Source organism: Pectinophora gossypiella, chromosome 16, assembly GCF_024362695.1.
Source record: "Pectinophora gossypiella chromosome 16, ilPecGoss1.1, whole genome shotgun sequence".
Taxonomy (NCBI): Eukaryota; Metazoa; Arthropoda; class Insecta; order Lepidoptera; family Gelechiidae; genus Pectinophora; species Pectinophora gossypiella.
In genome coordinates this window covers 3,911,550-3,925,389 of record NC_065419.1, presented here as the reverse complement: position 1 = coordinate 3,925,389, position 13,840 = coordinate 3,911,550, and the positions used below count along the sequence as shown (strand labels likewise).

The 13,840-nt window shown below is 37.1% G+C and overlaps 4 protein-coding genes across 6 annotated transcripts in view; 2 read left to right on the top strand and 2 right to left on the bottom strand.

Annotated features, from left to right (window-relative positions):
- The window catches only part of LOC126373973 (protein NDNF-like), a 49,839-nt gene extending 47,352 nt beyond the window's left edge, over positions 1–2,487 (top strand). For all 3 annotated transcript variants that reach the window (XM_050020384.1, XM_050020385.1, XM_050020386.1), the window contains exon 12: positions 1,162–2,487. In XM_050020384.1, coding sequence (XP_049876341.1) covers positions 1,162–1,303 — 142 coding nt within the window. In that variant the 3' untranslated portion in view covers positions 1,304–2,487. The remainder of the gene's footprint in view (positions 1–1,161) is intronic.
- Positions 2,488–2,576: 89 nt separating this feature from the next.
- Positions 2,577–3,579, bottom strand: LOC126374014 (uncharacterized oxidoreductase SERP2049-like). Its single transcript, XM_050020459.1, has one exon. It carries the CDS (start codon positions 3,519–3,521, stop codon positions 2,760–2,762), a length of 762 nt encoding a protein of 253 aa, XP_049876416.1. The 5' UTR covers positions 3,522–3,579; the 3' UTR covers positions 2,577–2,759.
- A 1,317-nt stretch (positions 3,580–4,896) lies between these two features.
- Positions 4,897–5,809, bottom strand: LOC126374013 (uncharacterized oxidoreductase TM_0325-like). The gene has a single exon (XM_050020458.1). The coding sequence runs from the start codon at positions 5,711–5,713 to the stop codon at positions 4,943–4,945; it is 771 nt and encodes a 256-aa protein (XP_049876415.1). The 5' UTR covers positions 5,714–5,809; the 3' UTR covers positions 4,897–4,942.
- A 543-nt stretch (positions 5,810–6,352) lies between these two features.
- Positions 6,353–9,467, top strand: LOC126373988 (zinc finger protein 277). Its single transcript, XM_050020420.1, has 2 exons — positions 6,353–6,706; positions 7,070–9,467. The coding sequence occupies exons 1-2, from the start codon at positions 6,457–6,459 to the stop codon at positions 8,113–8,115; spliced, it is 1,296 nt and encodes a 431-aa protein (XP_049876377.1). The 5' UTR covers positions 6,353–6,456; the 3' UTR covers positions 8,116–9,467.
- The last annotated feature ends 4,373 nt before the right edge of the window (positions 9,468–13,840 follow it).

The following is a 13,840-nucleotide window of genomic DNA, read 5'->3' as shown; positions in this document are numbered from 1 at the left end:
CCGTTGGTCCCGGTTACTACTTACTGATCTAAGTACGTAGTCGTTACATGAGTCATGTTAGGGGCCTTAGGCGGCTCAATAGTAACCCTGACACCAGGGTTGATGAGGTTGGTAATGCACCTTACAACCCACACGATAGAAGTAGAAGAACTTAAATTGGGCGCTTGATATGACGACGCCCTGAGCCGAGGTTCGCGCCCAACTGGGCACCCTCAGGCCTGTTGTCTTAAACGTTGTACCGGGTGAGAGCCTTCAGCGCTCCCCATTTGTCCAGCCAAGTAGTTAATGCCATCTGCGGCAAATCTACAATAAAAGGCGCTTGATATGGACTCAGAACTAAGGACATAGCCACAAGAGGCATTGACAAAACTTCCAATAAGTGAATTTTGCAGGCTACGTTCACCAAAAAAAATGTCGGCTGAGTTGTACAGCTTTAACGTGACAGTTACCTATTTTCTCATTACTTTTCTTCAGCTATTCAGGACATGCAAGCAACTGATGATAGTTCTTAAATTTTGACAGTTCCCCATACAATTTGAGTAAACAAAGATATTGTTTTGGTTATAATTTCACACTATAACCCTTTGCGCAGCGTTTAACTGCAAAATCCTAGTGTTAAATTTTATTCCTAAAGATTGGAAAGAAGAAAACTTAGAAAAACTTAGGTATTTTTCATAACATTTCATTTCATAAAAATGTGGTTGCTCCACATTTTAAAGGTCTAGTTATGACGATGTTAAGCTGGACAGTATGTCAAACTGTCAAATTTAGGAACACTCAATAGTGCTGCCGCGTACATTTGAACTTCTATGTTTTGTAAAAAGTATCTTATTTGACTAGGTTGTCAAGTAGCCTATTACAGGTTCTCGCTTACTCACGTTGACATTTCGCTATCACGTCTTAAAGTGGATCGCAATAATAGGTCAGTCGGGTCTGCATGACAACCGCGTCGCGCGCGGCGCGAATTATATTGAGCGCTTCGACCAATAAACGATACGAATGCTATCTACGTAGATGGACGTCAAACGCCTAGCTAATTGTCGAAGGCCTCGATATAATTAGCGGCGCGGTTACTGTGCAGAACCTACAGGTCCCATTTATCAACGCTTACGAATACCGATTTTTATTTTAATTAAAATAATCAATCAACTTTATTTTCAGGGCAAGAGTGATAGTACAGAAAATAAGCGGTTTGAAGCCTGGTAGAAAGTACGCCATTCAGGTTATAGCTTCAAATAAAGGGAGTGCTGTGCCGTATAAAGTTTTATACGCTGATACAAACGTCTCTTGTAAAGAAGATTGAAGACGAAAAAGAATTTTTGAATAGGACCCTGCAATGGAGCAGCGTGATAGTTACTCTATACCCCTTCAGACTGACTGAGGGGAGACCTGTGCTCAGCAGTAGAAAGCTGCATTAGGACGTATAATCTAAAGTGTGTTACTGACACCGTAAATACAAAAATAAGGGTTCCGTTTTACATTTTGAGCTTCGGAACCCTAATGAATGTCTACTTGATTGTACTAAAAACGATGAAAGGTGTTTTTCTTGTCAAAATCTTTCAATGGTTTTTAATATTTTTTTTTTATTATTTATTTATATTTTAAATTTGTGTTCTATGGAGCTAAAAGCACAAAAAACACTAGATTTTCATGACTTTTCCGACAGAAATTTCCACTTGATATCAACTCTATCATGGTTTGAATCATCTCTCAAAGTTTTCATTACGGTGTCACTAACACCCTCTATTATAAAGGCTATTATGTTTATGTAGGTAAAAAAGCACTGTATTTTAAGAAAAATACTGCAACTATCTCTCCTTTAAATTTTTCCTACCTGCCATACCCGCTTTAGCACAGTCTCATGAAAATAAACCACCTACTTATCAAGAAATTAGCCTCGTAGCAAATTGCGCGCAATGCCAACTAATTATTTTGGCTCTCTTACCTGTCTATCGCATCCCGCGCGATATTTTATAAGTACAGAGTGCTACAACTACTCATCTTTATCCATTTTTTTCCTTATGAATCTCTTTAGTAATACCTACAAAACTGTAAAAGATATACCTGCCTACTGCACTTAATTAATCACCTATATGGTAGGTACATGGTACTAAAATATATTTTAAAAAGTTTAAAAAATGTACATAAAATATCAAAAGGAATATATTAAAGAAAAGTACAATTACCTGCTATAGATATTTATTTAGTCTTTTAAAATAAAAGTATTAGGTAGGTAATTTAGCGCCTTATAAAATAAATCTAAACTTAGTTGGATAAGGTGGCATTTATAATTATCTAGTTATTAATTATTACTTTAGTAATTTACGATAAGCATCTACTTAATAGGTATTTTTGTAACGATTCATAAGTTCCTATTATCCATGTAAATAAAACCTATATACCTTTAAAATATTAAATATTATAGAAAATTAAAAATGTATATCTATCGTAAATTAATTACTGAGAATAAAGATTATAAGTACGTAATTAATTTGTATTTTTAAAATTTTGATATTTTTCCCCTTATAGGTGAATGTCTAAATATTCTTTTGTAATAAATGAAATGAAACTTCACACTCGTAAAAATATTTTATTATAAAAATTTCTTTGTTATTAATAAATTCATTCAATTGAATCTCAAAAAAATAATAAGTAATAAAAATTAAGAAATTAATCCAGAAACAGTCTGTCGGGTTGAATACTAATGATGTTAAGAGTAAATTCGTAGGAATAATAATTTTAAATTATTTATAATTCGATTATTTTTTTATAGAGTATCCGTTATCAATAACATAGATACTCCCTGTGATACTCTTGGCGCAATCACTTGCTAAGAAAATTATTAACTCTGCTACTTCCTCGCCAGTTGCGATCTTGTGCAACGGAGAGTCATCTTTTCTGTTTTGCATAATTTCATCGGTCTTCTTGTTCCCCAACCCTAAGCGTTCATGGAACTCTGACTCCACAGGGCCTGGGTTCACAGAGTTGACCCTAACACCGTGTTTTGCCAAATCCTTAGCGGCGCATTTCGTGAACATATCCAAACCCGCTTTAGCGACACAGTATGGCATGAATTCCGCAATTGGCATGAATGCCGCGACGCTTGAAACGATCACAACATTTCCTTTAGTCTTGATAATATAATCAGCGGCCAATTGAGTGAGCAGGTATACACTTCGAAGATTCAAATTGATCATATCGTCCAAGTGTTTGACACCATCTCTTAGCCCCGCCACAACACCCGCCCCGGCGTTGTTGATCAAAATATCGATCTGTCCAAAGCATTTGATAGTCTCAGTCACGATTCTCTTCACATCTTCATCTACAGTCAAATCAGCCTTAACGACCACAGGTTTGACACCTTTAGTTTTCTCCACTTTTTGGGCGACTTCTTTGAGTTTAGCTTCGTTTCTGCCGGTAAGTACCAGTTTAGCTGACAGACGGGCTAGATGGTAAGCTGTAACTTCACCGATGCCCGAACTTGCACCAGTGACAATGACGACTTTATTTTTGAAGTCCATTTCCGAATGGCCACGTGCGAACTCAGCCGTAAGCTAGTCAGAACACGTAACAATTTGCAGTGGTAGTCGTATTTATAATCGCAAAGTGTAGGTACACACAAATTACATGCAATTATTCAACTAAAGGCAATTAATTGTACGGTCTATAGTTCTTTTATAGTCTATCGTAAGTAGATGGACTCGGATACGTAATTTTCCATGCAGAGTAAAATACACCAATATCTAAAAGTGTATCGTTTCTGAGATGCAAACCTGCGCAAGTTATGTCATTGAAACCTTTGCACCAAACAGCGACGATCTATGAATGAAATTGACCAATGAGAGAGAGGAAAATTGTGACGTCATCCTGATTACTGATTGACAAAGGAGACCAATGTTTCTTGGTCGCTTTACGTGTTATCGTGAAGTAGATACTATACTAATGTATTCAGCATCAAGTGCATTTGATTGTTTATAGGTACTCCATGAATGAGTCCTTTATTTACATGAGATCAAGGTCAGGTCAGGATCTCTTCATAACGACAAGGTTATATTAAATTATATGTTGTTTCATATTGCCATTGCGCTGTCCGCACATTATAAACATAATCTGTCTTTCTTGTTTCTTCTTTCTCTTTCTTCCTTCTCTCTTTCTTCTTTCTTTCTTCTATATTTCATCTTTCTATATTATTTAATGATAAGAAAAATGACAGACAGCCACAATTGACGCCATTAATCCGTAACAGGGTAGGCAGAACACAATTTCTCGATCCTTCTTCCTCTCGTACGTGTTGTGTGCCAGATCAACGGCCGACCCCATCAACTCTGTCAGGATATATTAAGCCGCCAGAAGCCCCTGACATGGCTCAAGTAGGTAACGATTACATACTTACTTAAGTATACATCAGGTGAGCTCGACTTCTGAACGTACCCTCCAAAGGACGAATCAAATTCAAATTCAAAATATTTATTTCGGAAACTAGTCCATATCTAGTTAGTAACAATAGGCTTAACCTAGTATTAGTAACAGATTCGAAAGACGAACAACATAAAAATAAAACACAAGAGACCGGCCCGAATCACCGAAGCCGCGGGCAGCTATGTAACAGCGTGCAATCGCACCCAGCGGCGGAATCATCTTCTCAAAGTATTTTTTCGTTAGACGTGTCCCTACTGGGAATCTAACTAAGGATCTCCGGATCGTGATCCTAACGCTCAAAAACTGTACAACAAAGGCCGTTGTTGACTTTTCGATTGATGAACAACAATATTGGAGAGGTTAAGTCTAATTATATTTAGTTTCCTATTCTACATTTACCATAAGTACCTTTGCCCGGGAAGACAAGCAACCTACTTCAAGTCAAACAGAGAAGGATCTCCAAAAAAAAACAACGCAAACATTAAATAACTTTATTCTCGTCTTTAATCAATATGAATAAAGATTAGTATGGCGCATTCATAAGACCATTATCAATAAGATGGAGGCTACCTGTGATGCTACCAGCTCTATCGCTTGCAAGGAATACAGTCAGATCTGCTACTTCATCTGCAGTCGCAATTTTGTTGAAGGGACTTTTTTCCGTTCTGTTCTTGTAAAATTCATCTTCTTGCTGCTTAGACATCCCTGAAGTTGTTTGGAAATTAGTCGTTACCGGTCCTGGGTTAACTGAGTTCACTCTTATTCCATCAGGAGCCAGAGATTTAGCGAGACACTTCGTAAACATGTCTAGTCCCGCTTTTGAAACCGAATAAGCCAGAAATTCTGGCACAGGTTTCAAACCTGCCAAGCTTGATATGTTAATAATGTTTCCTTTCGTTTTCTTCAAATATGGTGTAACAAGTCCAGTGAGTAGATAAACGCTGCGAAGATTCGTCGATATAATTTTGTCAAATGGTTCAATACCATCTTCTAAAGATGAAAAGCCTCCAACTCCAGCGTTGTTGACTAGCACGTCGATGCGACCAAACCTTTCAATTGTTTGTTCGACTATTTTCTTAACATCAGCATCGTTAGCCACGTCAGCTTTTATAGCTAAAGGTTCAATACCTTTGGCGTTCTTGACTTGTTCTTTGACTGCCTTCAATCTCTCTTCGTTTCTTCCCACAATGACCACTTTTGCGTATAAATTAGCAAACTTAAGGGCAGCAGCAGCGCCTATTCCGGAAGTGGAACCAGTCACAATCACTACTTTATCTTTGAAGTTGAATTCCATTTTTATTTTACTTTTTTAATAGCCAAGTATACTTCCCGATCAATATTTCATAACGTAATGTAAGTTTTATAAAATGTTTAACGATTATTTACTATCTTTGCAAAGTAATTAAAACGTTATCATTCTCGAGGTCAATATAGTTTGTCGAGAGTCGTGATGATTCTATAAACATCATACACAAAAGATAAGACTACCTATTTTTATAGCGTGCATTATGACTAAAATGTTTCTTAGCTGAGTAAATTACGTAAAAAAAATATAAATTTATGTATTTCTTACAGATACATAAAGCTTAGGTACCAGCAGACTATGTTTTCTTGGCATGTTCCTTTTCTATAAAATTATTTTTTATGTCTTTTTATAGAAAAAGACCATACAGATCCTTATTAGGGTTAAGGTCGTGTGATACTTACCTTCAAGGAGTAAGTGACTTATGAAATTGTGTCATGTAATGGTCCTTTTAGATGTAAATAGATACAAATAATACATAAAGACGACATAAAGTAACCTCTTTCAAAGGAGTATTTAAAATTATTGCTATTTAAATACGATAACTTTAATTTTTAATAATAAGCTGTGAACGTGTATCCGAACTTTTTATCTTTAAATGTCAGACGGAAATGTCACTGTCAATTTGTCAAACAAAGGCTGTTCACAAATTCGTGTTGTGTCGATATTTTGTGGTATATTTCAGCGATTTCCCCTAGAATACTCACTAGAAACCTGAACAGTAAGTTAACACGATGTCTGCGAGTGAGAAACAATTCTTTGGACCGCTAACATTACACCAGAAAAGTGATAAACCGACGATATTTAAGAGTGACGAACCGCGAGAATGTTCATGTGTTTTGTGTGAAGAAAACTTTGTTTTACCAGCTAATGAGAAGCAGTTATTAACGCATCTATTCATGGAACATCGGCTGGTAATAGCTGATGTGAACCAGATATCGGATTTGAATGAATATCTTAGATATTGGAGGCTAAGATTTCGAGGTTAGTTTCACCTGTGTATTGTTGACTTTTGCGTAAAGTAAGCTCAGTTTTACACGGAAACTATAGTTCTATATTATTTTAATTGAATAAAGACTAATCACTCTCCGGAGCAAATAAACACAAGACAGTTTGCAACCATCTTTGATACAAAATCATGGCATAGACTAATTAATGAACCTTATGAATATGTTGGTAGGTGCCCATTTTATGGACGATGGGCAGATGAATTTAATTGAGAAACATGAATATATTGTAAAAACTAAAACTAATTAGTAAATAAATCAAGATAATTAAATAATTTGTAGTGTTCTGAATGTTAAAATAAAAATATTAACAAATACCTATTTATTCTCTTAATTGCAGATAATAGTTTACCCTTCTATTGCACAACAATGCTACTGGACAACAAACCAGACGGTACAAAGTCTAAGAATGAAGAATATTATTTATTAAGTGATGTCTTACCTGAAGACAAAGAACTGCGTACAAATCTACAACAAACAAAATTGGAAAAGCTCTTAGAACGACACCAGTTTGAAAGAGAAGACAAAACATATACCAAGGAGTGCCTATTTTGCCGTTACATGTCAACAACTACACGAGCCGATTATTTAAACCATTTATATGAGAAACACAATTTCCATATTGCCAAACCTGATAATCTAATATTCATTGACGATCTGATCAATACAATCGAGAAGAAGTTAGAAAAACTTCAATGCATTTTCTGCGAAGGCTACTTTAAAGATCGTAACATACTAAAAGAGCACATGCGTAAAAAAGGCCATAAAAGAATCAACCCTGATAACAAAGAATATGATAAATTTTTCCTTGTTAACTATATTGGTGATAACAATGAGAAGCCAAAGCATTACAGGACATTTAAAACTACAGTGAAGAGGAAACCGGAAGAGTTTGAAAATGATTCAAACGTGGACAGCGATTCAGAATGGTCAGAATGGACGGAGGAAAATGGTCCGTTAATCACTTGCCTCCTTTGTGAGCACACCGAGATGGAATATGAAAATATGTTAGACCACATGGAACGTCAACACGAGTTTTCATTTACAAAAGTAACTACAGGATTTGATTTTTACCAGAAAATTAAAGTTGTCAACTACATAAGACGTCAAGTGCATTTGAAACAATGTCTATCATGCGACACAAAATTCAATGATTCAAAAAATTTGGAAAAACATTTAAAAGATGTGAAACACTTGGTATTACTGAAGGATAAATGGGATCAACCAGAGTATTACTTCTCTACGTACGAAGATGATCTGTTTCTCTGCTTCATCCATGATGATGATGAGAGTTGGTGGTCCGGTGATGAAAAGGAAGTAGAAAATCAGAATAGTATGTGCGATAGTATATCTAAAGAAATGGCTATGGCTGTTTTAAGTGAATGATGAACTAATTTTCCAGGTGTTCCAGGTTGGTATGGCCCACTTTCCTAGAGTGTATGGGCATTAGCAATTCAAACTTTTGAAATTAATATGTTGCACTTCTTTATTATGCTTTAGATCAATTCTGAAAATGCCTCAATGATCAATGCTTGAAATAGGTGTTCATATATATGCCTTTCACAATAAATCAAATAAATATGATAGATAATTAGATAATAATAGTTTATAGAAATTTGTAATCATTTTTAAAAATTGGAATAATTCTCTATTTTTTGAGAAAATAAGTGGTTGTTTTGAGAGTTGGGTTTTCTGCTTTGACGTCTGCGACATTTCTATGTCTGCTTCTTTATAAATTATGTGGATTCTACAAATAAAAATTTAGATGGCATTGAGTTAAATGTATTTGTTGTTTTGTAAATAATGGTTTTTATATTTGAATTATTTAGGTGTAGGTAGGAGTGTTAATTGTTTCATAATAATAACATGAATTATACATACTTATAATGTCAGTTTATGAAATATCTCGAATTGTATTTCATTTAAATGGTTGTACCGTTTTACAGTATGGTACCGGATAATGGTTGCATGTAAAAATGGGCAGGGTAGGTACAATCAAAGAGCAAAAGTGCAGTCAGTGAGCCCAGCGAATTATTTGTAAACAGTGGTGAAATTATGAATCATTAGTTGTCATAATTATAAAATTTATGTTTTTGTAGGTGTTTTTGGCCTTTTACAGAAACAACATGTAACGAGGAGGTCTAAGTGCAACCAGTATATTTATTACTTTGCAAGAAACTGATTGGACTTTTGCACCTTATCGTACCTTCATAGCCATTCGGTATTGCTACCTAACATCATCATCATCATCATTGTCAACCCATAAACATCCCCACTGCTGGGGCACGGGCCTTCCCTATGGATGGATAGGGAGATCGGGCCTTAAACCATCACGCGGGCCCAGTGCGTATTGATGGTTATTAACGACTGCTAATGCAGCCGGGACCAACAGCTTAACGTGCCTTCCGAAGCACGGAGGAGCTCGAGATGAAAACTTTTTTTTGTGGTCACCCATCCTATGACCGGCCTTTGCGAAAGTTGCTTAACTTCAACAATCGCAGACCGAGCGCGTTTACCGCTGCGCCACCGAGCTACTCAATCAACCACTCACTACCCAATCTACTCAGTCTACCTAACATATACAGCCTATTTACATCCCACTATTACTCGCAGATCATTTTTTAATTTAATTAATTTATTATTGTGAATATTTTTGTAAATAATTACGGTGCTAATTAGTCATTATATACAGCCATGAAATTATTACTTAGCTATTTATATTAAAATTTAGAAAATTGCTTTTTTTTTCATTTTTCTGCCCAAACATGCGATCGGTCGACTGACCATAAGCAGTTTTGATGGTTTGGTTTTAGTGGCGTGCAGGACAGGCCCCATCATTAGAAGGCTGACTTAATTCAGGTGTTACTGTATATTATCCCCTGTGTGTGTCCTTTTGAGGCGTCTCATATAGTGGTTGTCACTTAAACTCCGGGCCAGAAAATTGCTAAGGTTTTTTTTCTATGACATATTAATAACATTACTTAATAAAGAATATTAACTTCCCCGATGTTGTTTGCTGAACTACTCACCCCATTAGGGATTACGAGCGTGAGTGTATGTAAGTATGTATGTAATGTTAGATAGAAAAGAATCGATCGACCTAATATCACTATCACTATGCAACACTATGCTAAACTAATGTCACAACACTAGCTTACGTACTTTGATAGATCTAATTCTTACCGCGCATTGAGACAGCTTAGTGTAAATTATCTTATTGAAATATACACTAATAAATTGTACTGAACTCGTCGATATGTTTAATAGTAAGTATGTGTGTACAGTCCTCAACAATATCATGTACCCACTTTAGAACCCTGTCGCACTATCATATTTGACATTTAACGAGACTAACGGTTTAATTTGTCAAAAAACTTAATGTGACATGGTTTCAAAGTGTATACATATTAGTACTCGTGACCAGAAGTGCGAGGGAGATAGTCCGCGCTCTCCTTACTGCTTAGTGGTTAAAGTAAGACCCAGAGGGGCTGAGGTCGGCGCCTGATACGAATTGGGGCGGGGCGGAGTGTTCTATACGTAGTGTTCTTTATTCTACGGCTGAGCTAAACGAACTGCAAACTGCGAAGGAATGGAATTCTCTTCCTGCGTCATTCTTCCCCGATACATATATTTATCGCACCACCAACCCGCATTGGAGCAGCGTGGTGAAGTATGCTCCATACCCCCTCCGGTTGATTGAGGGGACGCCTGTGCCCAGCAGTGGGACGTATATAGGCTGTTTATGTATGTACATATATGTATAATTTGGGGATTTTCAAGGCAAGAGTGAATAGGCACTATTTGAGTTTGCGTGCTCCACCTTAGACCACATCGCTGTTTATTTTAGACCAGCCTGGATAGTGGTCAAGTGCACTGAAATCATTTAAAAATAAATATAATAATAAGCTGAACTGAACTGAGCTGAGCTTGAACTGCCGTAGGTAATAGGTACAGCTATTTCGTAGCCTTAAAGTGAAGCTAGCTAGTGTATTTATGTGTGTGTGTGTGTAAGTGAAAACTAAAAATAGTGTTGTTATTGCTGTTGGAAACTTTTAGCCGGAATGAAAGGCGGCGTCGGCGGACATTTCATCCTTATGTTGTGGATATACTTAGCACCAATCCGCACTAAAGGGCTTCTTCCTTTTGATGCGAACAGCGAAGGATTGGAACTGCCTGCCGTCGTCTGTTTTTCCAACTCGTTATAATCTGGGAGACTTCAAAGCTAGGTTACTACTTACTGATGTATGTAGTCGTTACACGAGTCATGGGCCTTTCGCGGCTCAACAATAACCCTGACACCAGGGCCGATGCGGTTGGTAATCCACCTCATAACCCACACGATAGAAGAAGAATGATTATGATGACGATTTACAGAAGTAGTCGATGAATGTTAAATATTGATTAGAAATTTTGAAATTGGACGCCGATGTGCTTTCGTCTGTTTCGAATATTTGATCTCACAGTAATTGCTCGCCTATAAATATTTATTTTTCATGATTGTTCATCAAAACGTGCTAATAATTTGCAATAAAATTGAACCTAGGCTAAGTGCTTAATGTAAAAATAATGTGAATGCGATTAATCGTTGAGTGATTTTTTAAGTCATGCGTAAAGCTTATTTAGTTTGTGAACTTTCATTGTTCAACATTTTCTTGTTTGTGATTTGTGTGCTAAATAAATTAATAAATCATCATCATCATCAGCCGTACGACGCCCACTGCTGGGCATAGGCCTCCCCCAAAGATCTCCACGACGATCGGTCATGCGCTGCCCGCATCTAGCGGCTTCCCGCGACCTTCACCAGATCGTCGGTCCACCTTGTAGCGGGCCTACCCACTGAGCGTCGTCCGACACGTGGTCGCCACTCCAGAACCCTTCCGCCCCAGCGGCCATCGGTTCTCCTCGCTATGTGTCCTGCCCACTGCCACTTCAGCTTTGCAATTCTCCGAGCTATGTCGGTGACTTTAGTTCAATTAATAAATATTAACTGATTATTATAAAAGCGTCTTTCGTAAGTAGTACTAATAACGGTTATATTAGGTAGATATTGGCCCCGATTCCTGCAGACAACTGCTAATTTTACTTTAATTTATACCTGTCATCTTATTCGCCGAAAAGAAAGAGACGGATGATTAACAGTCGTAAATTTTAGGAAGAATGAGTAAAAGAATGAATAACCCGGGCGAATCAAAAAGTATCTCGCTGGTATGCAATCCGTTTGATATGCTTTCCACTTAATTCTGTCGGATTATTGGCCGATGTAAAATTTTTCGACGGTTGCTTTAGATTTCTGCTTAAAAATGATGTGTATTCCATAAATTTTATGCCTGTCAATTACCCGTCCCTTTCTTTTTCAACGGATAAGAAAATGACAGGTATAACTTAAAATACACTCAGACGTCACACACACGTGTTGATAATGTCAATGTGTAGTGTCTGTATAAAGCGAGGTTGTTTGTATGAAGTGTCCGGGGTGTGGTATTACACTACTTATGTTACACTTACAGATTAATGAGTGCGTCCCTCAAGACATATCTATATCTATATACAACCTGTCACCACTTCGGATATGAGGTACCCGGCGATAAGCAAAAGGAAATTGGCCTGTCGGTGTCGCGTTTCGACAAACGATAGTACCTACGTAGACGAATATCTGTTGTTTAGGTGGATTAGGTACACAAAGAACAGGGCTGTATTTGATTTCAGCTTTGTTTTGATGTGACTTATTGTATAGTCGTGGGGTCCACTACCTTCCTTTCCTACACTATACTCGTAGTCTACGGAGGGAAGACACCAGGGGAAGAGTATCGAGCTGTCCATGCAACTAAGAAATGCTTGGAATGAAAATCATAATCATAATTAAATCATTTATTGCGTTCCACATGGTAGGAGGTTGGTAATATAAGGTGAGTAACACATTGGACCCGGATTGGGCACAGCAATTTAAAGGAGAGTTGTTGCGAACTCTTTGTAGGTTTTGTAATCTTTTTATATTATTATGTTTTTATAATGTATTCTTTTTTGACGTTTTGTATGTTGATTTTGTTTTGCTTCGTGTCGTTTGCTTTTTTGGTGACTGGTGAAAATATATTAAATAATTCTCAAAGCTAAGTATCTGTTATTCCTTCATTTCATTTAGTTATACAGTCCACTTCATATTCATCAGCTACCACCGTAGCTCACAAGAGTTACAGCATATTTTTTAGGCTTAAACATAGTAAATGAGATCAAGTATACATAATTTAGACATACTTAAAAGTAAAAGAAAACTACTAATCATTAAAAAACTCCTGCAGAGTATAAAAACGTTTGTCAATTAGGTACTGTTTAAAACTTCTTTTAAATTTATTTAAATCGGTGATGTCATCATTCGTGGTCGTGACGTGCCGTTCTCCGGAATGTTGACAAATCGGGAAAATTCGCTCGGCGTTCGGCAGCCGGCCTGCGCTGGCGTCGCGTTGTCGCGGCGGCGACATCGCGTGGACGTCGCGCCGACGCTGGCACAACGACGACGCTCGAAAGACGCTAGTGTCGGGGATTAATGTTAAATATGCCGAATAAATATTTTTTCTTTCTTTCTTACTCTTGCACCTACAAATAAGTGGCTGCAAATAGTCTTCTGATTATTTGTGGCTCTGCCCACCCCTTCGGGGAACATGGGCGTGAGTTTATGTATGTATGTATGTGTTCTTACTCTTACTAGTGAAATCAGTTACGTTTTACTAACCGTCAAAACATAAAATGACTATGGAATTTGTATGAAAAAGCAGAGTGTGACGTCATAGAAAAACGTGATTAAATGTCGGACTTATAAAGTTTTTCCTGATTAAAATTCGTAAATAAGTTAAATGAAGACAGAAAATATTTTTCGTTAGTTTTAGATCTGTCTTTATTTAGTACTTAATCAGAATTCCATAATTTGTCTTGAACCTAGTATATGACCCAATGGTCCAATATGTGTTAGAAAGAGCGCTAATTCCTTTGTCCGGGCCGCTAAGGAGTCTTCTTAAGAGAACCTCACCAATCCTAGTGTCAGGGTTATTATTGAGCCTAGGGTCGATTAATCCTTTCAAATATTCTTCCTCTCAGACGACGCCCTGAGCCGAGGTTC